This window comes from Notechis scutatus, chromosome 3 (genome assembly GCF_049901735.1).
Source record: "Notechis scutatus isolate UNSWTSFEM ecotype Mainland chromosome 3, rNotScu1.2, whole genome shotgun sequence".
NCBI classification, from domain to species: Eukaryota; Metazoa; Chordata; class Lepidosauria; order Squamata; family Elapidae; genus Notechis; species Notechis scutatus.
Window position 1 is genome coordinate 60,797,998 of NC_142011.1, and position 25,095 is coordinate 60,823,092.

At 36.6% G+C, this 25,095-nt stretch overlaps 1 protein-coding gene across 1 annotated transcript in view; it reads right to left on the reverse strand.

Annotated features, from left to right (window-relative positions):
• TRABD2B (TraB domain containing 2B) overlaps positions 1-25,095 on the reverse strand; it is a 254,239-nt gene that overhangs the window by 40,818 nt on the left and 188,326 nt on the right. Inside the window, exon 4 of the mRNA XM_087960234.1 lies at positions 19,579-19,753. Coding sequence (XP_087816360.1) covers positions 19,579-19,753 — 175 coding nt within the window. The remainder of the gene's footprint in view (positions 1-19,578; positions 19,754-25,095) is intronic.

Sequence of the window (25,095 nt, forward strand, 5' to 3'; positions counted from 1 at the left end):
ATGATTCATAGCAACAAGGGTCCATAAAGGCATTAGGCAATATCTATCTATCTATCTATCTATCTATCTATCTATCTATCTATCTATCTATCTATCTATCTATCTATCTATCTATCTATCTATCTATCATCTTGTATCCGGAGGAAGAAAATATTTGAAGACCAACAACTGATAGAAAAAAGAGAGGACAATGATAGAACCTTGAAAGTATTCTCATTTTAGTTATATCCAAATTATTAGGGTGTACTATCGCTTCCATTGGAGATAGCCAAATCGGTATTTTTAGATAGAGTTTTTTACGTACTTTTTTCCAATTGGTTAATAGAGAGTCCCTGATAAGATGCCTATGGAAATATGATTGCCCGGGTTTCCCAGTTTCCCACAGAAAGGCATGCCATCCTTTCTGCATATCGTGGCCTTCTAATATTAGTGTTCTTTTGTTGGTTAGATTCACCCATTCCTTTATCCATAATAGGGTGGCTGCCGTATGATATATTTCCCAGTTTGGCAGGGCTAACCCTCCTCTGCTTTTCAAATCTTGTAGGGCTTTTACGTTAATCCTAGCTTTTTTCCCCTGCCAAATAAATTTCAGCGTTATCTTGTTTAATTCCATAAAAAAAATTTTCTTTAATTTGATTGGAATTGTCTGGAATAAATATAGAAATTTTGGCAGAATATTCATCTTAATCAGAGCAATCCTGCCCAATAAGGAAAGTTGTAATTTACTCCAGGAATCTAAATCTTTCTTGGATTGTTGGAGAAGTTTGTCATAGTTGTTTTCTTTTAATGATTTGCTTTGTGGAGTTAGCCAAATTCCTAAGTATTTAATTTTTTTTGTCACCTGTATTCCCATTGTTGTCTCTAGCTCTTTATTCTGGTCTCCTGTTAAATTTTTAGTCATTAATTTCGTTTTTTCCCTGTTAATTTTAAATCCTGCGACTTCTCCAAATCGTTCTAGTTCTTCTAATAAGTTATGTCCTTTTTCTATGGGCTCCTCCAGAAAAAAAACCAAATCATCAGCGAAGGCTTGTACTTTATACTCTTCTGATTTAATCCTCAGTCCTCTAATTCTCGAATTTTGCCTAATGTACGTCAAAAGAGATTCTAGGACGAATATGAAAAGCAGGGGGGAGAGAGGGCAACCCTGTCTTACCCCTTTTTCTATTTTTATCTGGCCAGTTTGTTCCCCATTTATTAGAATACTTGCCTGTTGGGTGAGGTAAATTGTAGTGACGATGTTTTCGAATCTGGTGCCGAGGTTCATATTGTATATTTTTTGTATTAAGAAATGCCAATTTAAATTGTCGAATGCTTTTTCAGCGTCCAAAAACATAAATGCAAATTGTTTTTCCGGATGGGCTTCATAGAATTCTGAAATGTCTATCGCTGTTCTTAAATTATTCTTAATTTGTCGAAATGGGAGAAATCCATTTTGATCTTCATGGATATGTGTGTTTAAAACCTGTTTTAATCTATTGGCTATTATAGAAGAGAATAGTTTGTAATCTGCATTCAGGAGCGAGATTGGTCTATAATTATTAATAAGTCTATGGTCTAGGTCCTCCTTCGGGATCAGCGAAATTAAAGCTCCCCTCCACGAGTCCGGCATCTTGGCTGCTAAGAGTACCTCATTGAATACTTTCAGCATCAGTGGTCCAATTTGTTCTATGATTGTTTTGTAAAGTTCTACAGGTATCCCATCCGGTCCTGGCGCTTTATTGTTACTTTGCTTCTCTATTGCTGACTTCAGTTCGGACCATGTTATATTTTTGTTTAATAATTCTATCTCTTCCTCTCCAATTGCTTTATCATTCGCTTCCTCTAGGTATTTCATTATTTTGTCCTCACAGACTTCTTCCTTTTTGTATAATTTCCCGAAGTATTTAAAAGTGATCTCTTTTTTCTTCTCTATCTCCTCTTGCAAATTGCCCCTCTCGTCCATTAATTGGTGTATCAATCTTTTTTCTTTCGTTTTCTTAAGTTTGTGGGCTAACCATCTCCCTGGCTTGTTTGCATGCTCAAAGTAGATTTGTTTAGTCATTTTCAGACTAATCTCCAATTTTTTTGTTCCAGTAAATTTAGTTTGTGTTTAGTAGTTATTAACTGGTTCTGTATTCTTTGGTTTTTGGGGTTCTTTTGTAGTTGGGTTTCTAAATCTTTAATTTCTTGTTGTAGGTTACTTTGTTGGGCATACTTTCTTTTGTTTCTCATAGCATTGTAAGAGATTGTTGTTCCTCTTATAAATGCCTTCATTGTGTCCCATATATTTTGTTTCGAAGTTAGTTCATTATTATTTTCCTTTAAGAAGAAGTTCAGTTCTTCTTTCAATTTGTTAGTATATTCTTCTTCTTTTATTAAGTGAGTGTTAAGAGTCCATCTTTTCTTTGGTTTTCTTCTACCTCTCCAGGTTATTTGAATTGGGTTGTGGTCAGCCCAGTCGTTTGGTAAGATTTCGCTATCTTTGACTTCATTAATTAATTCACCGTTTATCCAAGCCATATCTATTCTTGTCCAAATTTTGTGTGGGTTAGAATAATAAGTAAACTGTTCTTTTTTTGGGTTTAGTTTTCTCCAGATATCTACCAGGTTCAGTTCATTCATCATATCCTTACATGGCTTCGAAAATTCTCTTTTTCCTTTTTTGTTCTTACTCATGTTACTATGATCCTTCTGGTAGTCAGCAATAGAGTTAAAATCACCAATCAGACAAATATTGCCTTTTTCGAAGTCTATTATTTTTTGGTGGAGATGTTTGAAAAATTTACCTTGATCATCATTTGGGGCATAGATTTCTACCAGTAAAAATGTAATGCCATTAATCGAGATTTGTACCACCAGAGTTCTTCCTTCAGGATCCGCCCAGATTAACTCCGCTTTTAAGTCATCTCTCACATATATTGCAATACCTTTCTTTTTGTGTTTATCTGCTGGTGCTGTGAATAATTTTCCCAGTTTCGGACAATCTAGGAATTTCTCCTCACTCTTCCTAATGTGTGTTTCTTGTATGCAAATTATATCAATGTTTTGTTTTATTAGTTTGGTTAGAATCCTTTTCCTTTTAGTTCTTGAATTTAGGCTGTTTATATTTATTAGACCCACAAGGAAAACTGAAAACACGACAAGAATTACAAGAGCGAGGATTTAAATTTATTTTAATTGTTTTCCCTATTCTACCCTCCCCTTCCCTTACTCTTCCCTCTTTCCTCTCTCAACCCTTCCTTTCTTTCCCTCTTGGCCTATGCTAAGGCCTGTTTGTCTTTTTGTTGTACATAATTTGTAGTTGTGTTGTTTTTTTAAAGGTAAAATTAATAAAGTTTTTTCTAAAAAAAAAAAGAAAGTATTCTCTATATCTTTGAATTAAATCCTTTATTGAATCAAATGCTGCATTCCCCACCTCAAAAAAAATTACATTTTTTTTGTTTGAAAACAAAGAAGCAAAAGCTCCAATGCCTTAGAGAACATATTCTCATCCATTATTTCAAAATGTTTTTTCAATATTAATTAGGTATTGTACAATGGCTCTTCCATAGCTTTTCTTCTGTAAGTATTATGAAAAGGTCTATAATTTAATCTTTTGAGCCATATGTTACTTTGCCTCCAAGAAGCTGAGGCTAATATGATACATCTACTTCATGTCCTCCACAGCATAAACTCTGGGTAGTAAGTTTGAGGTCTGAGTGTTCTAAATGGTTTCAAAAAGTGTGCCAAAATAGTCCAAAAGTAGATGAAGCCAAAATAAAGAACTGGGGAAACTGACACTTCCGGTTTGAAGGGGTTCGGCGACAGACAGGAATCCATGATCTTACGCGGTTTCTGCCTGGGCTCGCTGCTGGAGCGCCCCGAGCCGGCTGGTTTTGGGGCTAAGCCACCCCATACAGGTGGTGAAGAAGGGGGAGACTGCCAGCAGGGTCGAGGAGAGCTGCATCTCTCCTCCTCAGCTGGTCAAACTCCCTTTCCCAAAGGCGGTAGGAGCGGTGGTCAGAAATGGCCACCTCAAAGAAGTACTCAACCGGAAAAGAATGTGCAGGAGGAAGATAAGAAGTGAAAGTTTTGGCTGACCAGGCTAAGTTGAAAAAGCAATAACTAAGGTACCCTGGAATTTAAATTTTACAAGAAATTACATCGCTCCCAAAGAAGAGTTGGAAGCAGCGAAAGAAAGTGAAAAGGGAAAGGTTTGGCTTTTTTTTTCTTCTCTCTCCTTCCTTACATTGACAATTAAGAATAAGAAATTGGAAAAATCCGCTTTGGCATCAACAGGCAATTAAGCTGAAAATATAACTAAATGCCAAAGGGACAATAAAGATTTCTGGACATTAAAAACTTTTTCTTCTATAAGCAGGAAGGGAGAGAAAAAGAATAAGGGCAGGATCTGGAAGAGGGAGGAGACTGCCTGGACTTTAAAAGAATCTAAAGTAAAATTTCAATAAGACTTCTAAAAGATACATTTTAACTGAAACTTTGCAACTAAATAGTAACCCCAGGAAGAGAAAGTAGAAAAAAAAGAAAGAGCAAAAAGAAACACTTTGTGTGTATTTGGATTACTTGGTGACTTTTGGATCTTTGGCTATTATATTTGAATGACTAAAATCAATTGGGTGGTTGTTTAAATTTTTTTACAAAGTTTAACAAGCAAGTTTCAAAAATGAATGGCCCACAACTCTACACAATTATCATTATGATGCACCTTGTTGTATTTTCACAGGGCAGATATGATTATTGATTAAAACTTGTCGTAGAGAGGGATGACAACAGAAAAAAGTCAACTAGTCCAGAGCAAGAGAGATATGGTAAACCTAGTAGGAATCCAGGTAAAGAGGAAGAAACAGAAATATTTTTTTAAAAAATGATATACTTGAACTGTTTATTGGACCATTTGATTTTTTTAAAAAAGGTTAAGGTAAAGCAGGATCGAATAGCAAGACATTTGAGAGCTTTGTTTAAAAAATATTGCAATCTACTGGGATCCCTTAAATATGAGACGTGAATGGAATCCTTAATGAATACACACCAATCTTCAGTTTGGTACCTGGATATATTCTTCTTCCTTACTTCTAAACTGAGTCCTTATACGATATAGCAACTCTCCATGATCTTGTATCCACAAGAGGGGGACAGAGCACTATATTCTGTGGTGTTCTATATGCAGAGAGATCTTCAGAAGGGGAAAAAATCCCATGAAACTGGATCAGAACTTCTCGATTCATTGTTCTGATCCTGTTTTCAAAGTAAAGCTTTTGAAACCATCTGCTCCTATTCAGTTAGAATAGCACGGGGGAGTGAGTAAGTCCAGGGAAAATCAATCTCTTTGGAATGCAAACCCTTTGATATTAAAGCTGCCAAGGGTCAGCAAACTTATAGAGAGAAATCAAACTCTATAGAGAACTCTACAGTGCTCCAGCTCTGCTAAATTCCCATCATAAACATATATCATTTCAATGGGGGTGGGGGTGGGGAATAGTAAATTCTCCCTACATGCATAGACATGTTAATTCCATTCTGCGTTGTTGCATTCTTCCCTTTTTCTTGACTGATCTCACACCCTGTAAAGAAAAACCAAACACATCTCACAACATCTGAATCAAATATATAACTATTGGCAGCTTTTGGTTTTGCATTTCACCCTGAGCTTTAACTGGCAGGAGGTAGCACATTCATGGTGTTTTTTTTTTCCAGTAGAGCACAGCAAGAGGGAGGGAGCCGTTTTTGACAGGGTTATATCTCTGGCAAAGAACAGTTCTTCATTCTCTCCAGTGCTAATATTCACTTTCAATGGAGATGCTGCTAAGTAGGTCATAATTCACTCCTTTTGTGTAATAAATACAGAACAATTAAATCCAGGTCTTTTCCATGTTTCTGTTAAGAACCAAGTGGCAATCCATCATTCCCTGTTTATGCATCGCATAGCCGAAATAACAAAAGGAAAGCAGATGTCCTTGGTGTTGTCTCATATTTTGCCAGAATTGTGACTATTGAAGACTTCATAATTAAATAACGAAAGCACAAATGAAATCTATTGAGTGGAAGAGCTGGTTTATATCCACAAAATATGAGTTGAAAAAAAAAAAAAGTAGCTATCAACACCAAGGAAGACTTAAGGTCAAACTACAAATTTCGTGATTGGATCACCCAACCTATCTATTTTAAAAATACTGAAAAGAGGCTGTGGTAACCATAACAGGTTCTGGAACAAAGTAGCTACTCCCCTCCATGTAGCTTAATAGCCAATTCAGAGGGTGAGGAGTGTGTGCAATGTAGAGTTTAGAAATTACACAGGGGAAGAGAACCAATAAGGTGTAAAGACTAAACTGAAGGATTGGGGATGAATAGGATTGTAGGAAGTTTTTATTAATTTATTTGTAAAATTTATTAGCCACCCATTTTGCCATGAGATCACTGTGTAGCTTACAATATTAAAAGATAAAACTGTATCAGCTATAATAATGTAAATGAAATAATGTAAAGTCAGTTAGGTCAGAAAGATGGGGGCGAGGGAATATGATGAGAGGGAGAGAGGATGGGATCCATTTTTAATCAATCAATCACCCCCAATATGAAACCCTTCCACTGATGCCCTAAGACAAAGGGCAGAGCCAGGTTTTTTAACTCTTTATGGAAGGTCAGGAGGATTGGAGCTGACCTCACTTCAAGAGGCAAGATGTTCCAGAGGACATGACCAATGTCAGAGGAAGCTCTTCTCCCGAACCTCGCCAGCCAGTTCCCTGACTTTTCCTTCCTTTTCTCTGAAAATAGAGGTGCTTTTTCTCTTCCATCTGCTGCCATTTCACTGATTCTACCAGATTTCTAAAATATAAATTAACATCCTTGTAATTGTTAATTACTTACTAAGTTGTTCATCTAAGTAATTATTTAGATGGATTAAAATTTACTAGTAATCTACCTACCCTTCCATACTTATGTTCTGTTGCCATTCTTTCTCTTAGTTTTCCCCCCACACCCTTTTGAATGTCTTATGGTTTCTTAATTTTTTTAAGTGTTTTTGGTTTTAAAAGATGAGCTGCCCAGAGTGTTTGGAATTAGGCAGCCTCTAAATTATAAAAGAATTTATTTCAAAATTATAAAATAAGGATGAATGGTTTTACAAGGATTTTTAATATACCAGCCAATTGACACATTAGCATGCCAGTGAAATTGTGGCAAATGCCCACAATTGTAGCAAATGCTCTAAAGGGCATCTTAAAATGTTTATGAACAATATTTTCTTCTGTTGCTTTGGAAAAGAATAAGATACAATAGAGACAAAGAGATAAACGTATACCTATTGTATATCGTTTCAAAATAAATACCATCTTTCCTTATCTAGATATCCTCCATATACTTTCAACAACTGAAATCTAATTTTAATACTCCTTAAAAGTTAGTACTCTAATATGGCTTCAGTGTCTGAAAATGACTATAGTCTTAATACAGTATATTTCCACAGAAAATAAAAGAACACATAACAGTTACAGTATGTCAGTATAGTACTGAACAGAGGTCAATTTATGGCTCCTGGTGAAAAGGTATGGGTTTCATTCTTTATTTTTCTAAAACGAGATTCCTTCTGCTTACAATCTATACTGGCCTCCTTCTCAAGGTCTTCAAAGCATTTTCTGTTATACGTATGAATTCTACCAGTTCTCTCTAAACCAGAAGTATAAAAGTGCAAAAGTAAAATAAATTATTCAAGGATCTCTAAAGATATTCAAATAGAGCAAATAGGGCAAATAGAGGTAGATGCCATTCTTCATAAGGAGGATGTTTGTTTAAAGCATATTTGTTAGAAGCAGGCAGCTCAGCCAACATTTGGATGAAAAGTTTTGCAAATATTTTAAGTAGCTTTTTAATTGACCCAGTGTGACATGAAAAGCACTCTCTAAACTCTTGATATTGTTAGCCATGTAAGATAAGTGGCAATAAATACAGATTAATTGAAACCTATGAAATGAAATATCAGGGGTAGCAACCAGTCTGTGAAAAGTCCCTTTGTACTCTATTTGGATGGCAGGTCATACGCTTGAATTAGGTTAACAGAATCTCTTGTCCAGCTCACTGAAACTTTTGGTAGCTCATGCTGTGACCATCTGCAAAGACAACAAACTTTGGGCAAAGGCAAATGACATGATTGGCAAGTCTTAAGAAAAACAGAAATGTTAGGCAGAAGGATTCCTACTCAGCGCTGTCAGCTCCAGAGATTGTGGGACAAGGCAGGACAGAAAACACGGACATTTTTTTATGGCACAAATTGAGGAACTTCAGAAACTGCTCGGTGAGGATGTTTTACATTTTTGAATTCTGAAGCACATGAATAGCTAGCAAATTCAGAATAGGAACTGTATTCAGCCAGCTTAAACTTGGACTTGTGACGTTTTGTATCACAAAATGGCAATATCCTTGAGAAGGAAACAAAGGGCCAGAAGGTGTATTTTTTTGGATTGTTTCCTGCTTAAAATTGGGGTACAACAGAGTTGCCTGGTAGGAAGATCTCTTTGTAATCAGTAGGTCTAGGCATGAAAAAAGAATTATTCTATAAAGGTGAAACTAGTTTGTACTTAACTAGAAAATAGAAATATGGTTTTCCATGCTGGGCTTGTTACATTTATTGATGAAGACACAGGGATATCTCTGAATAGTGTTAATCTGAGAACATCAGGGGGTATATATCCATTTTTTTGTTATTTGAACATTTCATACTGAGTAAGGTAAACCCTAAATAAATAGGAATGCTTTGTTGAATTCTGAATTGAAAATATTTTAATTTATAGTCCAATGCATCAGATGGAATTATCTATGCCTAAATTTGTTCATTCAGTTGCAAGTTTGTTAAGAATAGTAGAATCAGAGTTGAATTCACAACTGTTCCTCCTGCAAAATTATTATCATTAGATTTTGTTTATTGGCCATTGAGAAATAAGGGGATAATTATATTAACAATGGGGTTAGCAAGTCCAGACAATGTGTCCTCATTTATGAAAAGCTGTTTCAGTTCTTCATAATAGCAGATTACATTGTTGCATGATCAATACCTATTGTTTCTAAAATTACAATAGAGTCTTTGGGCAAGATTGGAGGAAATAAAAGATTCTTCTCTATCGTGTAAATTGACAGAGTTTGGAATCTTAATCTGGATTTATTCATTAAATAATCTAGAATCAAGGAACAAAACAAAACACCCTTCTGACAAAATGAGTAAATAACAAGCCACTTTAAAACAAGCGAGGTATGCTTTTCCAATCTCCTTTGTGAAAGATTGATGGTTTGCATTAGGTAAAATGCATGACCCAGAGGTATAAAATATGAAGTAATGTTTTCATAAACTCATCAATTCAACAAATGGAGTTAATTCAGAAAGCGTGAATAAGAAGTGCATGAAAACACAATTCTATACTATCTCTTTGTATTATTAGATAAACAGCTCTTAACTGTTTCTAAAATCAAAATAAAGTTTGTGTGCCATATGATTGGTCACTAGCCTTAAGAATCCATCTCCTTATCATTTAACTAATTACAGTTTCCTTCCATGATAATACAACGCTATATTTGGCTATACACTTGAACTTCAAAGATGATAAATACAATCATCAAATCCAGAAGTGCCAGTGATGTTTCTTTTTAAATAAAATGAAAAGTTTAAATGAATACAAGAAAATCAGCTGCTTTAAGAAAAATAAAGTCCAAGTGAATGGCATGCACAATTTCTGGATGTTATCATATGTGTTACTTGCAAATTAGTTGAGTATAAAAATGAAATAAGCCAGATGACATTTTTTTCTTAAACACTGATGATATATGTATATTTTTGTTACCAAAATATTAACTCTTTTTAATGACACATATGCCCTGGCTGTTTGGCTATTTCTCAGCTGGAAGAGGCAGCTGGGAAACTCTTAGCTCACTTCAGTTCTTATAAGTTTGGTACACTGAATTGTCTATCAATCATGTGGGTTCACAAGAGTGAAAGTTTCAAACAAAGATCAACTCTTCTCAAAGTGTGTCAAGCAAACTCATTTAATTAATCTTCAAAGGATGACAATCAAGCTTCATGTCCAGGAAGAATTATTGTTCTTCCTGGACCTTAGAGACCCAGAATATCCCAAATTCTGCCAACCTAAAATCTAATTTCTTTTGAGTATGGAGTACAAATATGTGATATTTACAACCAGCCCATATTGTTGAAACTGAATGTTTCATGCTACCTGCATATTTTCTATGGTTACAAAATATGTATACGAAACTTTTTTTCCTTATTAAAAAAAACAAAAAAACCTGTTTCTACTTTTGGTGGTGGTGGTGGGGTTTGTTTTTTGTTTTGGTAGAATGAATACGAAATCTCGCAAAATCAGCAGAATTACACTGGTTAAAAGGAGAAAAACAGAAAATTTGGTAATTCCACAGGTATACAAAACATGCAGATGGAGAGATGAGAATACATTTAAACCCCCATCCTCAGGGCTGGGCTGCTGGGGGTTCGCAGGCTTTGGGAGAACCCCTGGCTAAGATTCTGTGCAGATCGGAGAACCCCCAAATCACACTCCTGGCTGACCCAGCCCACCCAGCCTCTCTCAGGATTCCCCACGTGGCCCGTTTTGGATGCAGGTAAGTGCAGGGCGCACACGGAGGCTCAGAAAGTGTGTAAAATGGGCCTCCCAGAAGTTTGGGAAGGCCTGAAATGGGCCCGTTTCTGGCTTCCAGAGATCCTCCAGAGCCCAGGAAGGCCATTTTCCCCTTCTTGGAGGCTCGAGGAAAGCCTCTGGAGCCCAGGGAGGGCAAAAATCCACACACACACACCATCATGGTGGAGGAGGCTAACTAGGCCACGCCTACCACAGCCACACCCACCCAGCAACTGGGCAGAGAACCAATTGCTAAAATTTTTGAAGCCCACCCCAGCTCATCCTTAACATTCGTGCCATTGCTATAACATCTGAAAAGGTTTCTTAGTATAATTAGTAAACACGTAATTTGAATGAAAGGATAATTTTAAAGTTCTATTCTCTATCACTACAATTTACAACCATATTTTCTGGACTCCCAAACTGGAAGAAAAGGACTCACTGATGACGTAAAACTATATATTTATAACATATTATAAGGATTCACTACAGGATGATAGAAAGGTATATGCTGGTTTAATCTATATCTATAAAAGCGAAAAAGTATTTTGTATTTTGTATATTATTAACACGCTCTGATGCTAAGCAGTCCCCTTCCCCACTTGAAAAGAAATCTGTTCCAAATGCAAAGCACAACCAGAGGAGAGTAGTTTCAGTTTTAGTTTCACAGCAGCAACCAGCTTTAGTATAGAACAATTGAGTTAAGGACACCCAGGCTCCTTGCTGTCTCCTTCTTGCTCACACATCAAATACTGTTTCAGTTTGCAAACAGCCCTCAACTCTCCCACACACTGACAGGATGCTAGCTAGATGAATACCGATGGATGCTGGTAGGCACAGACACAATTTTTTTCCTTATTTTCCTCCCCAAAACCTAAACCTGATCACATAGTTTCATAGCAAAGCATGGGTATAGAGCTAGTTGTATTATAAAACGAACATAAAGATGTGAACGAGTATAGGAAGGTAAACCTACTACAGTAAAAAGATAAATTATTTAAATAGGTTTCTGCTTATATTTCTGTCCCAGTATAGAACATACAGCTGTGATGGAAGAGCCCTTCTTTACTTCCCCAGCCGATCCCACTTATTTATCAACAGTGCATCTTCACAATTTCTTTATTAAACTACTGTAATGTCCATGTAATTGAGTCCAATAAGTTGAAATAATCTTCCTTCTGAATTTCAAATCATTTTCAAATTTTCCAATTGGTTGAACATCCAAGACATTAGCATATGATTCCTTTACTACTAATGTAGCCCAGATTAATCTTCTGCATAGAATCCAGTCACATATTCGTTGCCATATAATATGATTTCCAGACTCTGACTCATTCTTTTTGAGATTTCTTATATCCTTGCAGTTTATATGAGCATGAAGAATGTGGTATACTTTGATGCAGATTTTGGAGTTTAGGCTTGGAATGCAGTGTTATGGGTTTTCCCAAAACGAAATCTGAGTTCAGCTGTAATAAGGGTGTAGAACTCCACTCATATAATATATGACTTTGGGGCATAGAAGCATTTGAAGAAAAACCAAGATGATAGGCGTCATAGTAAAGTTTAGAAAGATTGTTCAAAATGTAACACAAATTGGAGGGGAAGGGGGTTTCAATTGGAACATTATCTGGCATTATCTGAAAATCTCTCCCGATACAGAGAGTTGGTCAAGTGCTTCCACATTGTCCCTTTTCTGGAATATTCATTTCACCTTTATTATACCCTGTAATGATATGTGGATGCCTTGAGGGAGAAGGGGAAGATATGCTTCCTAGGGATTCAGGAGAAAGGGGAAGGCATCAGCAAATGCTTAACAGACGAAGTGTAGGTGTTGGCAAGGCTGAGACCAAGGGAAGGATCAAACACATCATCAGTCATGAGTTCTGTGATGTTCACAAGAGATCTAAGTCCAGCTCACCTTGAAATTCCTTCTATTCTTGTCTTCTGCTAATTTCCCTTGGCCGCTAGTAATTCAGATTTTTGTAGAGAGCTCAAGTTTACAATAAAATCTTTACACTCAATTGAACTGTCTGGATCTCCTGATTTTCCAGGCACTTGACACAAAGAAAGAAATTTAAGAAGGATCCACCCTAACGTGTCAGAGTGTTAAAAGTGTCAGTGAGAGATTTGATTTTTCAGGCTTGTAATGTACTAATGTAGTCTGACAATAAAGTAGAATTAGCTCATCTGGTCATGTTTCCTGTCTGGTTTATTGAGGGTGGGGGTGAGGGGCATAAACACCCATTGTATTGAACATACTAGACATGGCTGCATAATTTTATGTACTTTTAAATTCATTTCTAACAGAGTATTCAAGTTTTGCGCTACCATCTGCCCTCCAAGCAGCTGACCAAAGTCCTGAATGAGTCAATTAGCTAACTTGATTTGGAAATTATTTAGATAAACCAATGTTAATAAAACTTTAAGGGATGTGGTGACTCAGCTGAGCTTGTCAATCAGAAAGGTTGGCTATTTGGTGGTTCAAATCCCTAGCACCGCGTAACAAACTGAGCTCCCATTACTTGTCCCAGCTTCTGCCAACCTAGCAGTTTGAAAGCATGTAAAAATGAAAGTAGAAAAATAGAGACCACCTCGGTGGGAAGGTAAGAGCGTTCCATGCGCCTTCAGTGTTTAGTCATGCTGGCCACATGACCACGGAGATGTTTTTGGACAGCACTGGCTCTTTGGCTTTGAAAACGGAGATGAGCACCGGCCCCTAGAGCCAGAAATGACTAGCACGTATGTGTGAGGGGAACCTTTACCTTTACCTTTAATAAAACTTGAATTAGTGCAAGCGGATATATCTTTAGAAGTTTGCATACAAAACATGTATCAAGAGAAATATGACTGTTAGATGTTGTTTGTTGTAGATTTGATGGTTGGATTTTCCATGTCTGACCAAAACAAACAGTTCAGACATTTGGATGTTCTTAACTCTTTGCAGCAGTCTCCTCTTTATCCTCAAGACCAGGGTTTTCCATTTATGTGTTTCCTAATCTCTTCCTAATCTCTCATACAACTTTAGGGAAGATCCAGCACATTCCTGTTACATTATTAAAATGGAGTATTCTGTTACCTCTGCTGCAATAACTATACTTTCTTCATTTTAAAGAAGCTTTACAGGGTGCCTGTTAATACATTTCTTGCTCTTTGAAAGTAAACATTATTTTGTCCCTGAAGTCTAACTCCCCTTCTTCCAACTGGGAACTGAGAGTTCAAAGAAAGGGAGACAGTTTGGTCTAGTGGTTAAGGCACCAGGCTAGAAAGCTAGACACTATGAGTTCTAGTCCTGTCTTAGCCATGAGAGCCAGTTGGATGATCTTGACCCAGTCCATCTCTCTTAACCCTATCCATTTCATAGGGCTGCTGTGGTGAAAATAGGAGGAGGGAGGTGTTGACTTATTTATAAAAATAATAAAAGTGGGATAAAAATACATGAATAGATAATTAGATATAATGAAATTACATATAACTTCATAGAATGGTGTGGGGAGAGAGTTGGGTTATTAGAATCCACCCCTATTCTTTTTAAGGGAGCTCTCAAGCATAGCTGCCTCTGACCAGGGATGTTGATGAAGAATGACAAAGAGGTTTCACAAAATGACATATTGAATCTCTTGTGGGGGGAAAAAATACATCCCAGCAATGGTTTATAAGATGATAGTATCACATTTCCAACAGCAGAATTATGAGATTTATTTCTGGATAGTAACAGTTATATCCATGAGTTGCATCAGCCATCCACTGATTTTTGAACTCATTCAAAAAAGAAAATGATTTCTTCAAATGTGAAGATGGTCAATGTGATAATCCAACAAATTTGACTGAATCTAATTAAACAACAGAGAAGTTCAAATTATTTTCAGGACTCCATATGATAGATTTCTCAAAAGTCCAAGGAGTTCTAAAAAAGGAAGAATGAATTTCTAAGGCTTATTTATGTTTCCCATGTACTTTACCTGGAAACGTAGATAAGTCAGACTCAAAAAGGATGCACCCTCCAAACCATAGCAAAGGGCTCCAAATGCATTGGCGATGTCCATTTTTCTCTCCATGTTCACAATAACCTATGTGGATTTTCCACCAATGGGATTTTACCAGGAAAGGTAAATAAGTCCGGCTTGAAAAGTATGCACCCTCCTAATCATATTCAAGGCCAACAAATGCATTGGTGATGTCCATTTTGCTCTTTGTATTCACAATGACCTAACCCTAAGTGGATTTTCGGCCAGTGGGATTTTCCCATGTATTTTACCAGGAAATGTAAATAAGTCAGATGTGAAAAGTACACAACCTCCTAACCTTACCTAGATTTCCTGGTAAAAAATATGGGAAAATCCCATTGGCCGAAAATCCACTTAGAGTTAGGGTTGGGTCATGGAAAAATCCCATTGGCGGAAAATCCACTTAGGGTTAGGGTTAGGTCATTGTGAATTTGGAGAGGAAAATGGACATTGCCAATGCATTCAAATCCCCTGGGTATAGTTAGGAGGGTGTATACTTTTCAAGTGTGCCTTATCCATAAAAATACATGGGAGAATCCCATTGGTGGAAAATCCATTTAGGGTTAGGGTTAGGTCATTGTGAATTCGGAAAGGAAGATGGAAGGATTTTCCCATGTACTTTAGCAGGAGACGTAGATAAGTCAGATTCAGAAAGTATGCACCCTCCTAATCATACCCAAGGGATATGCATTGGCGATGTCTATTTTGTTCTCCAAATTCACAGTGACCTAACCCTAACCCTAAAGGGATTTTCCAGAAATGGGAGTTTCTGTATGTGTGTGTGGAGAATGTTTATCTGCTACTCCTAAGGAAGGGTAATCGAGTAGAATGTTCATTATAACCATAACCTACATGGATTTTCCCATGTATTTTACTAGGAACAGTAAATAAGGCAGGTTCCTAATCGTACCCAAGGGCTCCAAATGGCAGTGGTGGAATTCAAATTTTTTTACGACTGGTTCTGGTGGGCATGGCTTGGTGGGCGTGGCAGGAGAAGAATACTTTTAAATTTCCAGTCAGAGATGATATTTGCCGGTTCTCCGAACTATTCAAAATTTCTGCTACCGGTTCTTTTAGAAATGGTCAGAACCTGCTGAACACTACCTCTGCCAAATGGCTATACTTGGGTATGGTTAGGAGCATCCATCCTCTTTGAGCCTGCCCTATCTACATTTCCTGGTAAAATACATGGGAAAATCCCATTGGTGGAAAATCTACTTATGGTTATGGTTAGGTGATTGTGAACTGGGAGAGCAAAATAGATTCAGAGCCCTTGGGTATGGTTAGGAGGTGCATATTTTTTGAGTCTGCCTTATGCCACGTTTCCTGGTAAAATATATGGAAAAATCCCATTTCTGGAAAATCCTTTAGGATTTTCAAATCTCACCAGGCTCAAGGTTGACTCAGCCTTCCAACCTTTTGAGGTCGGAAAAATGAGGACCACAATTGTTGGGATAATATGCTGACTTTTGTAAAATGTTCAGAGAATGTTGTAAAGCACTATGGGGTGGTATATAAGTCTAAATGCTATTGGTAATTTTGGTGAGAAACTAGTCTTTTTAAGATTTATGTTCCACTCATTGTTCTCCCTGTTCTGAAAACTATTAATTTTTAAATACTATACTCACTATCTGATTGACGTGATGGCATTATTGCTTTTGTGTCTTTAACCAACAAATGAAACATCTGCAGTGATAAACAACGGTCAGCCTATTTAACCAATAAATCAATGGCTCCGTTACTACTGGGGCCTCTTTTGTCTTTTATGCTATATTCTGGCAATAAAGAGATGATAGAATTACCATTTGTTTTCTTTGCTGCATGGCTTACATTAGCTGTGACCAAAGAAGAACAAACTTTTTGCACAGATTTCTTTTCCACACTTTATTGAAATGATGCTGCTCAATAAACAGCATCTGTTTTCAGTTTGGAAGGGAGGAGGGAGTCTCAGTGCAAGTGTTTGTGATCATCTCATTCTCCCAGGGTAGAGCGGTTCATAGAAACCTGATACTCTAGGTGGATATACATGAAGAAGGTTTGTACCTATGGTAGAAAGATGCTGTACTATGAGAGGTGAACAATAAAATGGAAACTTCAGGACTGGACCGAGGCCAGAATACATACTGTGGACTAGCTCACATTCCACATGCAATGCAGACGTTGTTTCAAAATGTTCTCTATCTTACCGCTTCTCCTGATTACTGCACTCTATAAAAATGAAGGCTAGTTGGAGGTTTATTGTAAGGTCTCCTTAAATAAAGTTTCTCAACGGTTTAGTTTTGGTCCAATTTTCTGTCAATATTCTAAATGTGAGATTGTTCATTTTGTTTCACTTCAGTAGAAATGCAGTTGCCAGCTGTGAAATTTTGGATCTTGCTCTAGTATGGCATTCCAAATCCCTGCTCAGCAACAACAATGTTAACAGTGGACATACTCCTGGACTTATATCTGTTTTCACTTTACGCTAATAGGATACTTTTTATGAGATGGTGCTTTGTAAATCTGTAGGAAATTACTTCCCAGGCAGGCAATATTCTGTTTTTCAACAAATACCGTTACAACTAATGGCTAATTCTTTCTCTCCTAAACTGCTAAGGGAAGCACACATTGCCTACAGGAAAGGAAAATTAGTTGTTGTCTAATGCTTTCTCTATTGCTTGCCAATGATAGAACAGCTTTTTGTTTCCATGGAGACTGTTTGAATAGAGGCCTCACCCAATTTATGATTCAGCACTATAATCCACTGTGTCAGCAGCCTCCTGGCTCTTACTGCTAAAGTAGAACACATTCATCTTAAGGACTCTGTGTCAAGCCAGGTAATTGCATGGGCAAAAAGTCAGCCACCAGTAATATCATTTAAAGATACTCTTTAGAATTATTAGTGTATTATTATAAAGAAACATTTCCTGCTTATAGATGGGGAATTGTGGGGACTAAGACAGATATGTTTGGAAATAATATTATTGACTACATAAACACCTGGTGAAGCCCCAAACCAAAAATGACACGTAGCAGTTCTTCCAAGCTGAATTCTTTGTTGTTTCGTACCTAGAGACAAAATCTTGCCATACTGAAGACTGTACTATCTGGATCTACATTACAGATAGTCCTCGACTTATAACAGTTAATTTAGTGACCATTCAAATTTACAATGGCACTGAAAAAAGTGATTTATGACCATTTATCACGCTTATGACCGTTGTAGTATACCCATGATCATGTGATCAAAATTCAGATGCTTGGTAACTGGTTCGTACTTATGACTGTCACTGTGTCCCAAAGTCATGTGATCACCTTTTGCAAACTTTTGACAAGCAAAGACAATGGGGAAACCGGATTCACTTAAGTTGATAAGTTGGTAACTGTTTAGTTTCCAATGTACCAACTTAAGTGAATATGGCTTCCCCACCATACCAACTGTAGTGATTCACTTAACAACTGTGGCAAGAAAAATCTTTAAATAGGTCAAAATTCACTTAACAAATGTCTCATTTAACAACAGAAATTTTTGGTTCAATTGTACTCATAAATCAAGGACTATCTGTATATTCTATTAACTATTAGGGAGGGGCTGTCTTCATCCTCTTTCTCTTACATGATATCTGGGCTAAGTTGCCTCTTACTCTTCAAGAATGTAACCCTCCCACTTGGGCATCCAGGTCCACACAACATTCCATCACATCACCATAGAGAAAATCTCCACTGCACACAATATAATTTTTTAAAAGTATAACTACATTATATATAATAGATAACTGGCTTAATTTGCCTCCAAATGTGTATATTTCATTTTTAAAAATATGAAGTAGTGTCCTAGAGTCTACCTAAGTGTTTATCTGGAATTGCTTTTTTAAAAGTATTTGTAATGTCTGTATAGTTCTGTGACACATGCAGTCATTAATTTTTCAAGAAGTTAACAATCTTGATTCATTAACAGGCCAGACTCATTATCTCTTGATGAAGGCAGAGAAATGATGACAAATCTATCTCTTCAAGTTTAATACTATGCAGGAAAATGAGCGAAATGTTTCACAAGTGCTTATCCAATCTAATTTTTTTAAAAATTGAAACAAATATAAACGTAACTAAAACTATGTATAGCTAGAAGAGTTAATAATAGTTGCAACCAGCAACTAAATCCAGGGCAGCATGATAAAACTCTGAATACTTACCTGACACATACAAAAATTCACGTATTGTAACCTCTGTATAGTTCTGTGACACATGCAGTCATTAATTTTTCAAGAATGTAACAATCTTGTTTAATAACAACAACAACAACAACAACAACAACAACAACAACAACAACAACAACAGAGACTCTGGCATAAACCAGTGCAGGTGGTTCCAGTGGTAATCGGCACACTGGGTGCTGTGCCTAAAGACCTAGGCAAGCACTTGAAAACAATTGGCGCTGACAAAATCACCATTGGTCAGCTGCAGAAGGCCACCTTACTGGGATCTGCTCGCATAATCCGCTGATACATCACGCAGTCCTAAACACTTGGGAAGTGTTCGACTAGTGATTTGTGATATGAAACCCAGCATGGTTATCTCATTTGCTGTGATAATGTCATTTTTGTGAATAACAACAATAATAATAATAATAATAATAATAATAATAATAATAATAATAATAATAATAATAATAATAATAATAATAACCCAAATCTCATAATAACAGTAGCACTGAAAAAGGCACTGTGCTGTTGATCTGACTACCTTGGTACACCGTATCACCAAAGAAAAAAAGACTGGAAGAACCATCTTCTTTTCAACCCCTAATCCCACTGGCATTACTACCAATCCTAAAAAATGTGGGACTGAGATGTTTTGAGAATAGAGTAAATGGTAGGGAAGAGTAAGGATATGGCAAAGAAATAATAAAGTTAAACTACGTCAGAAAATGAAATTAATTATCCCATCCCATGTAGAAATCAACAGAAAAGAGATTGAGGTCCTACCTGCTCCAAATGCAAAGAAGAAGCTCTTGTCAGTATTCTCTCTTAAGAGCGCCATCACTCTTTTCCCCATTCTTTCATTCCTCTTGTAGATCAGTTCCTGTCGGAAATACCTGTCAATCTCTTGAGCTGTAACCTGCTCATGTGGAGGAAGTGTTGTGTTGATGAAATTAGGGAGCTGGAATGAAAAAACAGGAATAACTCTCAATAAGAAAAAATGTAAGGGAGAAATTGGTAGGTTGTAGGAAAATCATTAGAAGATCATCAGCAATAGCAATAGCACTGAGACTTCTATACTGCTTCACAGTGCTTTACAGCCCTCTCTAAGTGGTTTACAGAATCAGCATATTGCCCCCAACAATCTGGGTTCTCATTTTACTCACCTGGGAAGGATGGAAGGCTGAGTCAACCTTGAGCCAGTCGGAATCGAACTTCGGGAGTGAGCAGTGAGTTAGCCTGCAATACTGCATTCTAACCACTGCACCACCATGGCTCAAGTAGTGATTGTTTATTTTGGGATTATCTCTGGTCATTTCCTGGTCTTTCCAACACCTAACCAAAAAAAGTGTTTTTTTGCCTCCACGACTATTTTCTAATTTGGGTTGAGTGATGCTTCATATTTCTGGATTATAACTAGATATAGTCAGGAATATGTCTCAAAAGTTAAACTACCTCTTAATAGATATCTACTGAAATCAAAGAGTCAAACTTGAGTCCAGACAACTGCATACATGCATTTTTCTTGACAGCTTTACATTATTTCAGAATATTTTCTTTACTACTTAATTTAGTCAACAGCTTTGATATTCTCAGAACACTCATCCAACCACTAACTTGGGTTGACCCCATTTAGTTTCCAAGATCAGCCAGGACCAGACTTTAAATAATGACCGTATATTGGTAATTTGGAGGAAATGGGGAAGGGAATTGGGAATTAAATTGAGTTATAATTCATATAACAAGGTCCTAAAATGTTTTTATTGACATGGATAAAGCGTATTCTAACCATTAAAGCTGCTTCTTTGTATATTACTAAAAGTACCACAAAGTCTAGAATTAATCAATGAGATTAGAAGCCCAATTAAAAACACGATAGAAAGTAAATAGAAATTAAATTAAGTGCAAAAAAAATCCCTATTAGTACACAATACAAACACAAAAACGTATTCCAGAATTAAGGTTTAATCCAAATAAATGGCTTGGGTGGCAGGTTTAAATGATGTTTGATCTGTAGCTCTTGGTTATTTTAGGCTCCTGGGACTACTAATAACAGGGAGTTCAGTTTCCTTGAGATATATTAGGCAAACAGGGGATAGTCAAAAAGAATTGTGAATAATGGCAAAACAGAGGAAGGAGACTAAAAAGAGATATTAGAAATTGGGGTGCAGGGTTGGAGACTGCTGAGGTTCATTTCCTGCTATTAAGCAGCATTTGGCAAGAAAAAAAGGCATCAAAGACAAGAAAGAAGAAAAAGCAAAGGACACACAATCAAGGGGAGTTAAGCAGGAGTGGGATTCTACCAGATCGCACCTATTTGCTAGAACCAGTTGTTAATATTCTAAGCAGTTTGGAGAACCAGTTGTTAGAAGAAATTACTGGCCTAATCCTGTAAGGAAAGCAGGAAGGAAATATTCTGGTGCTGCTTACAGAAACTGCCTCTCCGTTAACTCTTATTACATTCTTGGCAGGACTAGACTTCCTGTCTCAGGAACCTCTCTGGAGTTTTTTTCCCCCTCCTTTGCTGGTACTTTGCTTGTGTGGAGTGACCATTCAAAGTTACAATGGCACTGAAAAAAGTGACTTATGACCATTTTTCACACTTATGACTGTTGCAGCATCCCCACAGTCATGAGAGACCAGGCGAGGAGATGCGTACCTCGATGTGAGTGACATTGGGTTAACCACACCCAGCCAATAACATGACCACCAAGCCATGCCCACCAACTTAGCCATGCCCACAGAACTGGTTGTTAAAAAATTTGAATCCCACCCCTGGAGTTAAGTGAAAATGTATGGAGGATCCCATTCATTAAAATAATATTCCCAAGATCCCTGAGGGATTACCTTTCCTATAGGTCTTTACAGATTCAATTTAGACAGGTGGAAAATGAAGATCTGGACCTAGTCCACAAAACAACATAAATGTTTTAACCTGTGATAAGTACATCACTGCACAAAGTTCTAGGACACTTCTTCCCCTGCCTATCTTTGACTGGGATTTAGCTATTATCATATGCTTACACTTGGTAGCCCTTGAGAAATTTCTCCTCAGCTTTATTCAGCAGCCCTACCTATTACTTCAGAAGCACATCCAGAGGCATGTGGACATTTGGAGCAAGGAGGCAGCAATTGCACTATCTGATTAAAGCTGGAGAAATTTTAATATATAGGGATGTTGTCTTGTCAGGACCACCAAAGTTTTCATGAAAATAACCATTTGGGGCTTCTTTCTCTAGGCTTAAGGCTAAATTCAAAAGCAGCTTAGGATCTTTGTGATCCAATGATATCTGCTGTGCTTCAGAGCTGTGCTGATTTATTTCTGGAACTATAATGTGTTTAAAACCACAGTAAAGTTACTCTGCTCTTCCAAATGCTGTGGTTGTGGGGATTTCTCTTTGGCAAGACCTATTGCTTCTATCCATCTATTGGCTTCTGAATTTTACTTCTTTCAGCGTGAAAAGTGGCTTGCCAGCTTTGCAGCTTTCCTTCATTATTCAGTTTTTGATGGGCTGGAGGTTGTGGAGGCTTTTTTGCACACAAGACAGTGCATACAACATAAATAAACTGACTTGGATTTTTTGGGATGTGTGTGTCGAGCAACTTATTTCATTTTCCTTTTTCATGGAGTTGGCATAGATTAAATTTATTATTCTAAAATCAATAGCACCTTGGAATGAAGCAGAGATTGAGTTGTATTTTTTGTGACTTGTTCTCATTGTTTTAAGGCAAACATGTCACTTGCCATTTTAGAACAATTACAACGATTATTTTGTAGTAGATTTCTGCTTTACTGGGATGTGAAATCTTGACTACCTCAAAACACACAAAAAAGGAACCTTGATAAGTACAGTAGTACCTCAGTACTTGACTGCTTTGAAAGTCACCAGATTTGGTACTCGACATATTTTGATGTGAAAATTGTGTTTCGGTAGTCATCGTTTGTTTGATATGCGACATGGAAGCTAGAATTTGTTGGTTTTCTCTGCCTCATGAATCTACCCTTTCCAGCCAAAACAAGTCACACATCAGTCACATGATTTGCTTGGTACTCATTTTTAGTACTTGTAGCGCCTCCCAGAATCAATTAATGATGAATGCCGAGGTACCATGTAGATACAATCAAAATAAATGCACTTATTTGTTTGAAGCATAATAGCCATTTTCTGATAAAAGCCATGGTATCTGGAAAATGAATCAGTTCTATCAAAAAGAGAGAAAAATACTATTTGATTATTTAAATTTGAGCTTAAATTAAAACTTAGATTCAGCTGCCAAATCAAATCAGGCATCCTCTGAATCAAACTGTTTCTCAAACCAGTAAATGAAAATCCAACTCCCATAGAAACCAACTGGTAAATGATTATTTTACAATACTTTGGTCTTTTAATAATGCAGTTAAAATACACCCACTTATCAATGCTGTTTTTTTTCTGCTGAGTTAATGATAATGACAAGATACAATCAATTTCCAATTACAGAGATATTGCTACCACTTTTCACTGCACGATATACATACAAAAGACATTTTCATCGTCTTTAAGGCAGCATATTTATATTATACTAATTATATAATATACAGTAAATTTCACCTATAATAAACACTAAATCCATATCCCAAACTCATTTTCCCATATCTTTCCATATGGGAGGATCAAAGGTGAAGCTTCTTTAAACTGGTCTAATTTTATTAACCATCAGACAAATCATATTTTTTTAATGGGAGGGTAATCTTTTTATTTCCAAATACTTTTAATATTACTTTTGTTTCCTGTTATGGTTTAATATTTCTAAAATGAAAATGTGAGATTTAATCTAAGACTATAAAAGATGTTAATAGAAATTAACTTGCTTACAACCGTCAGTAGGCTTTCCAAACCACTAAGTAAAGGAAAAAAAAAGAGAATGTCCTTTGTTTTAATTTCAGTTCTTAAATTCCTAGGACACCTTTCCTTGCCTCATTCTGGATGCATTATTACACATAAGTACTATATTATTCTAACAGGAATATATCCATGCATGACAAAAATTAGGTAGTTTAAATATACATTTAATAATAGTTTTGTATCTATCTATAAAAAAAGGAATAATAATAATAACAACAACACTGTTGTTGTTCTTTCCAAGGTATTCTTAGTTAATACATTTCTAAGGACCTTAATCCTCATTACAACTGTTCTGTGGCTTGGGACAAGAGAGATAAACGACCCAAGCATAGATGTTTTGCAAAGTAATGTAACCACAGAGCAAATCCTGTTGCTGAGTCCATTAATCATCAGTACTTCTCTCTTTGTATTTATGTTCCTTTCTACACTTTGACATACACCATGCTTGGTTCAGAAAAAGCAACAGCTCCTTGTTGATTTATCAGAAATTGCTTCCTAAATCATAGGGATTTAAGAAAGCTTCACATATTCAGATAGAGAAGTTCCTTTTTTAAACACTATTTCAAAGACACTCATGAAAACAAACTTTCTTTTCATTTCATGAGAAAAGTGCTTAGGCACAGAGAATTCAGTTGATGCAAGGATTTGGTATGTTAGTAGAAACATGTTCTCTCATTTCAAAAATACATTTTTTTAACTAGTATCATGCAACATCTAGAAGTAACAGCAGTAGAAATTCCTCTTTAAAAACAACATAGGTCCTGCAGGAGGCAAAATTCACTTCAAGCAGGGCAAATGAATTCTTCATCAAGAACTTGGTGACTTCAGCCCTTGAAGGGACTAAGAGTTATTCCCAAAGAACTGCTGGGATAGATCTCCCTTTGACGCTAGTTAACATCTGAGAGACAGCAGAAATGAGGAGAGCCATTCCAGGAAACTGGTGCTATCAACTCCTGAGAAGAGCCTCAGGATTCTTGGCAAGATGGGTATTACAGAAATGAGTCTTGCAGGTATTTTCTGGGGTAAAAGCTCCAGCATCAACATCAGCTTCAATTATTTTACATTTCCTCTTAAACATAGCCAAGAAAAAAATCAGAATGGGCGTGGGGTTGAAAATATAGTAAAAGATTACAGCTTGCTCAGCAATCAAGATCAACAGCAGTCTGAATTTGGTAGCAACATCTTTATAGTTGTGTGTGTGTGTGTGTGTGTGTGTGTGTGTGTGTGTGTGTGTGTATATATATATATATATATATATATATATATATATATATATATTTCTTTTGTTTGTGTTTTTACTCTATTTTTTTTAATTTTTATTGGTTTTTAAAAACAAACATAAACAAACAAAACATAAAAACATCAAGCCATCTTCCATATGTGTGCATACAGTGTGCCGGCTTCCATTTCATAGTCT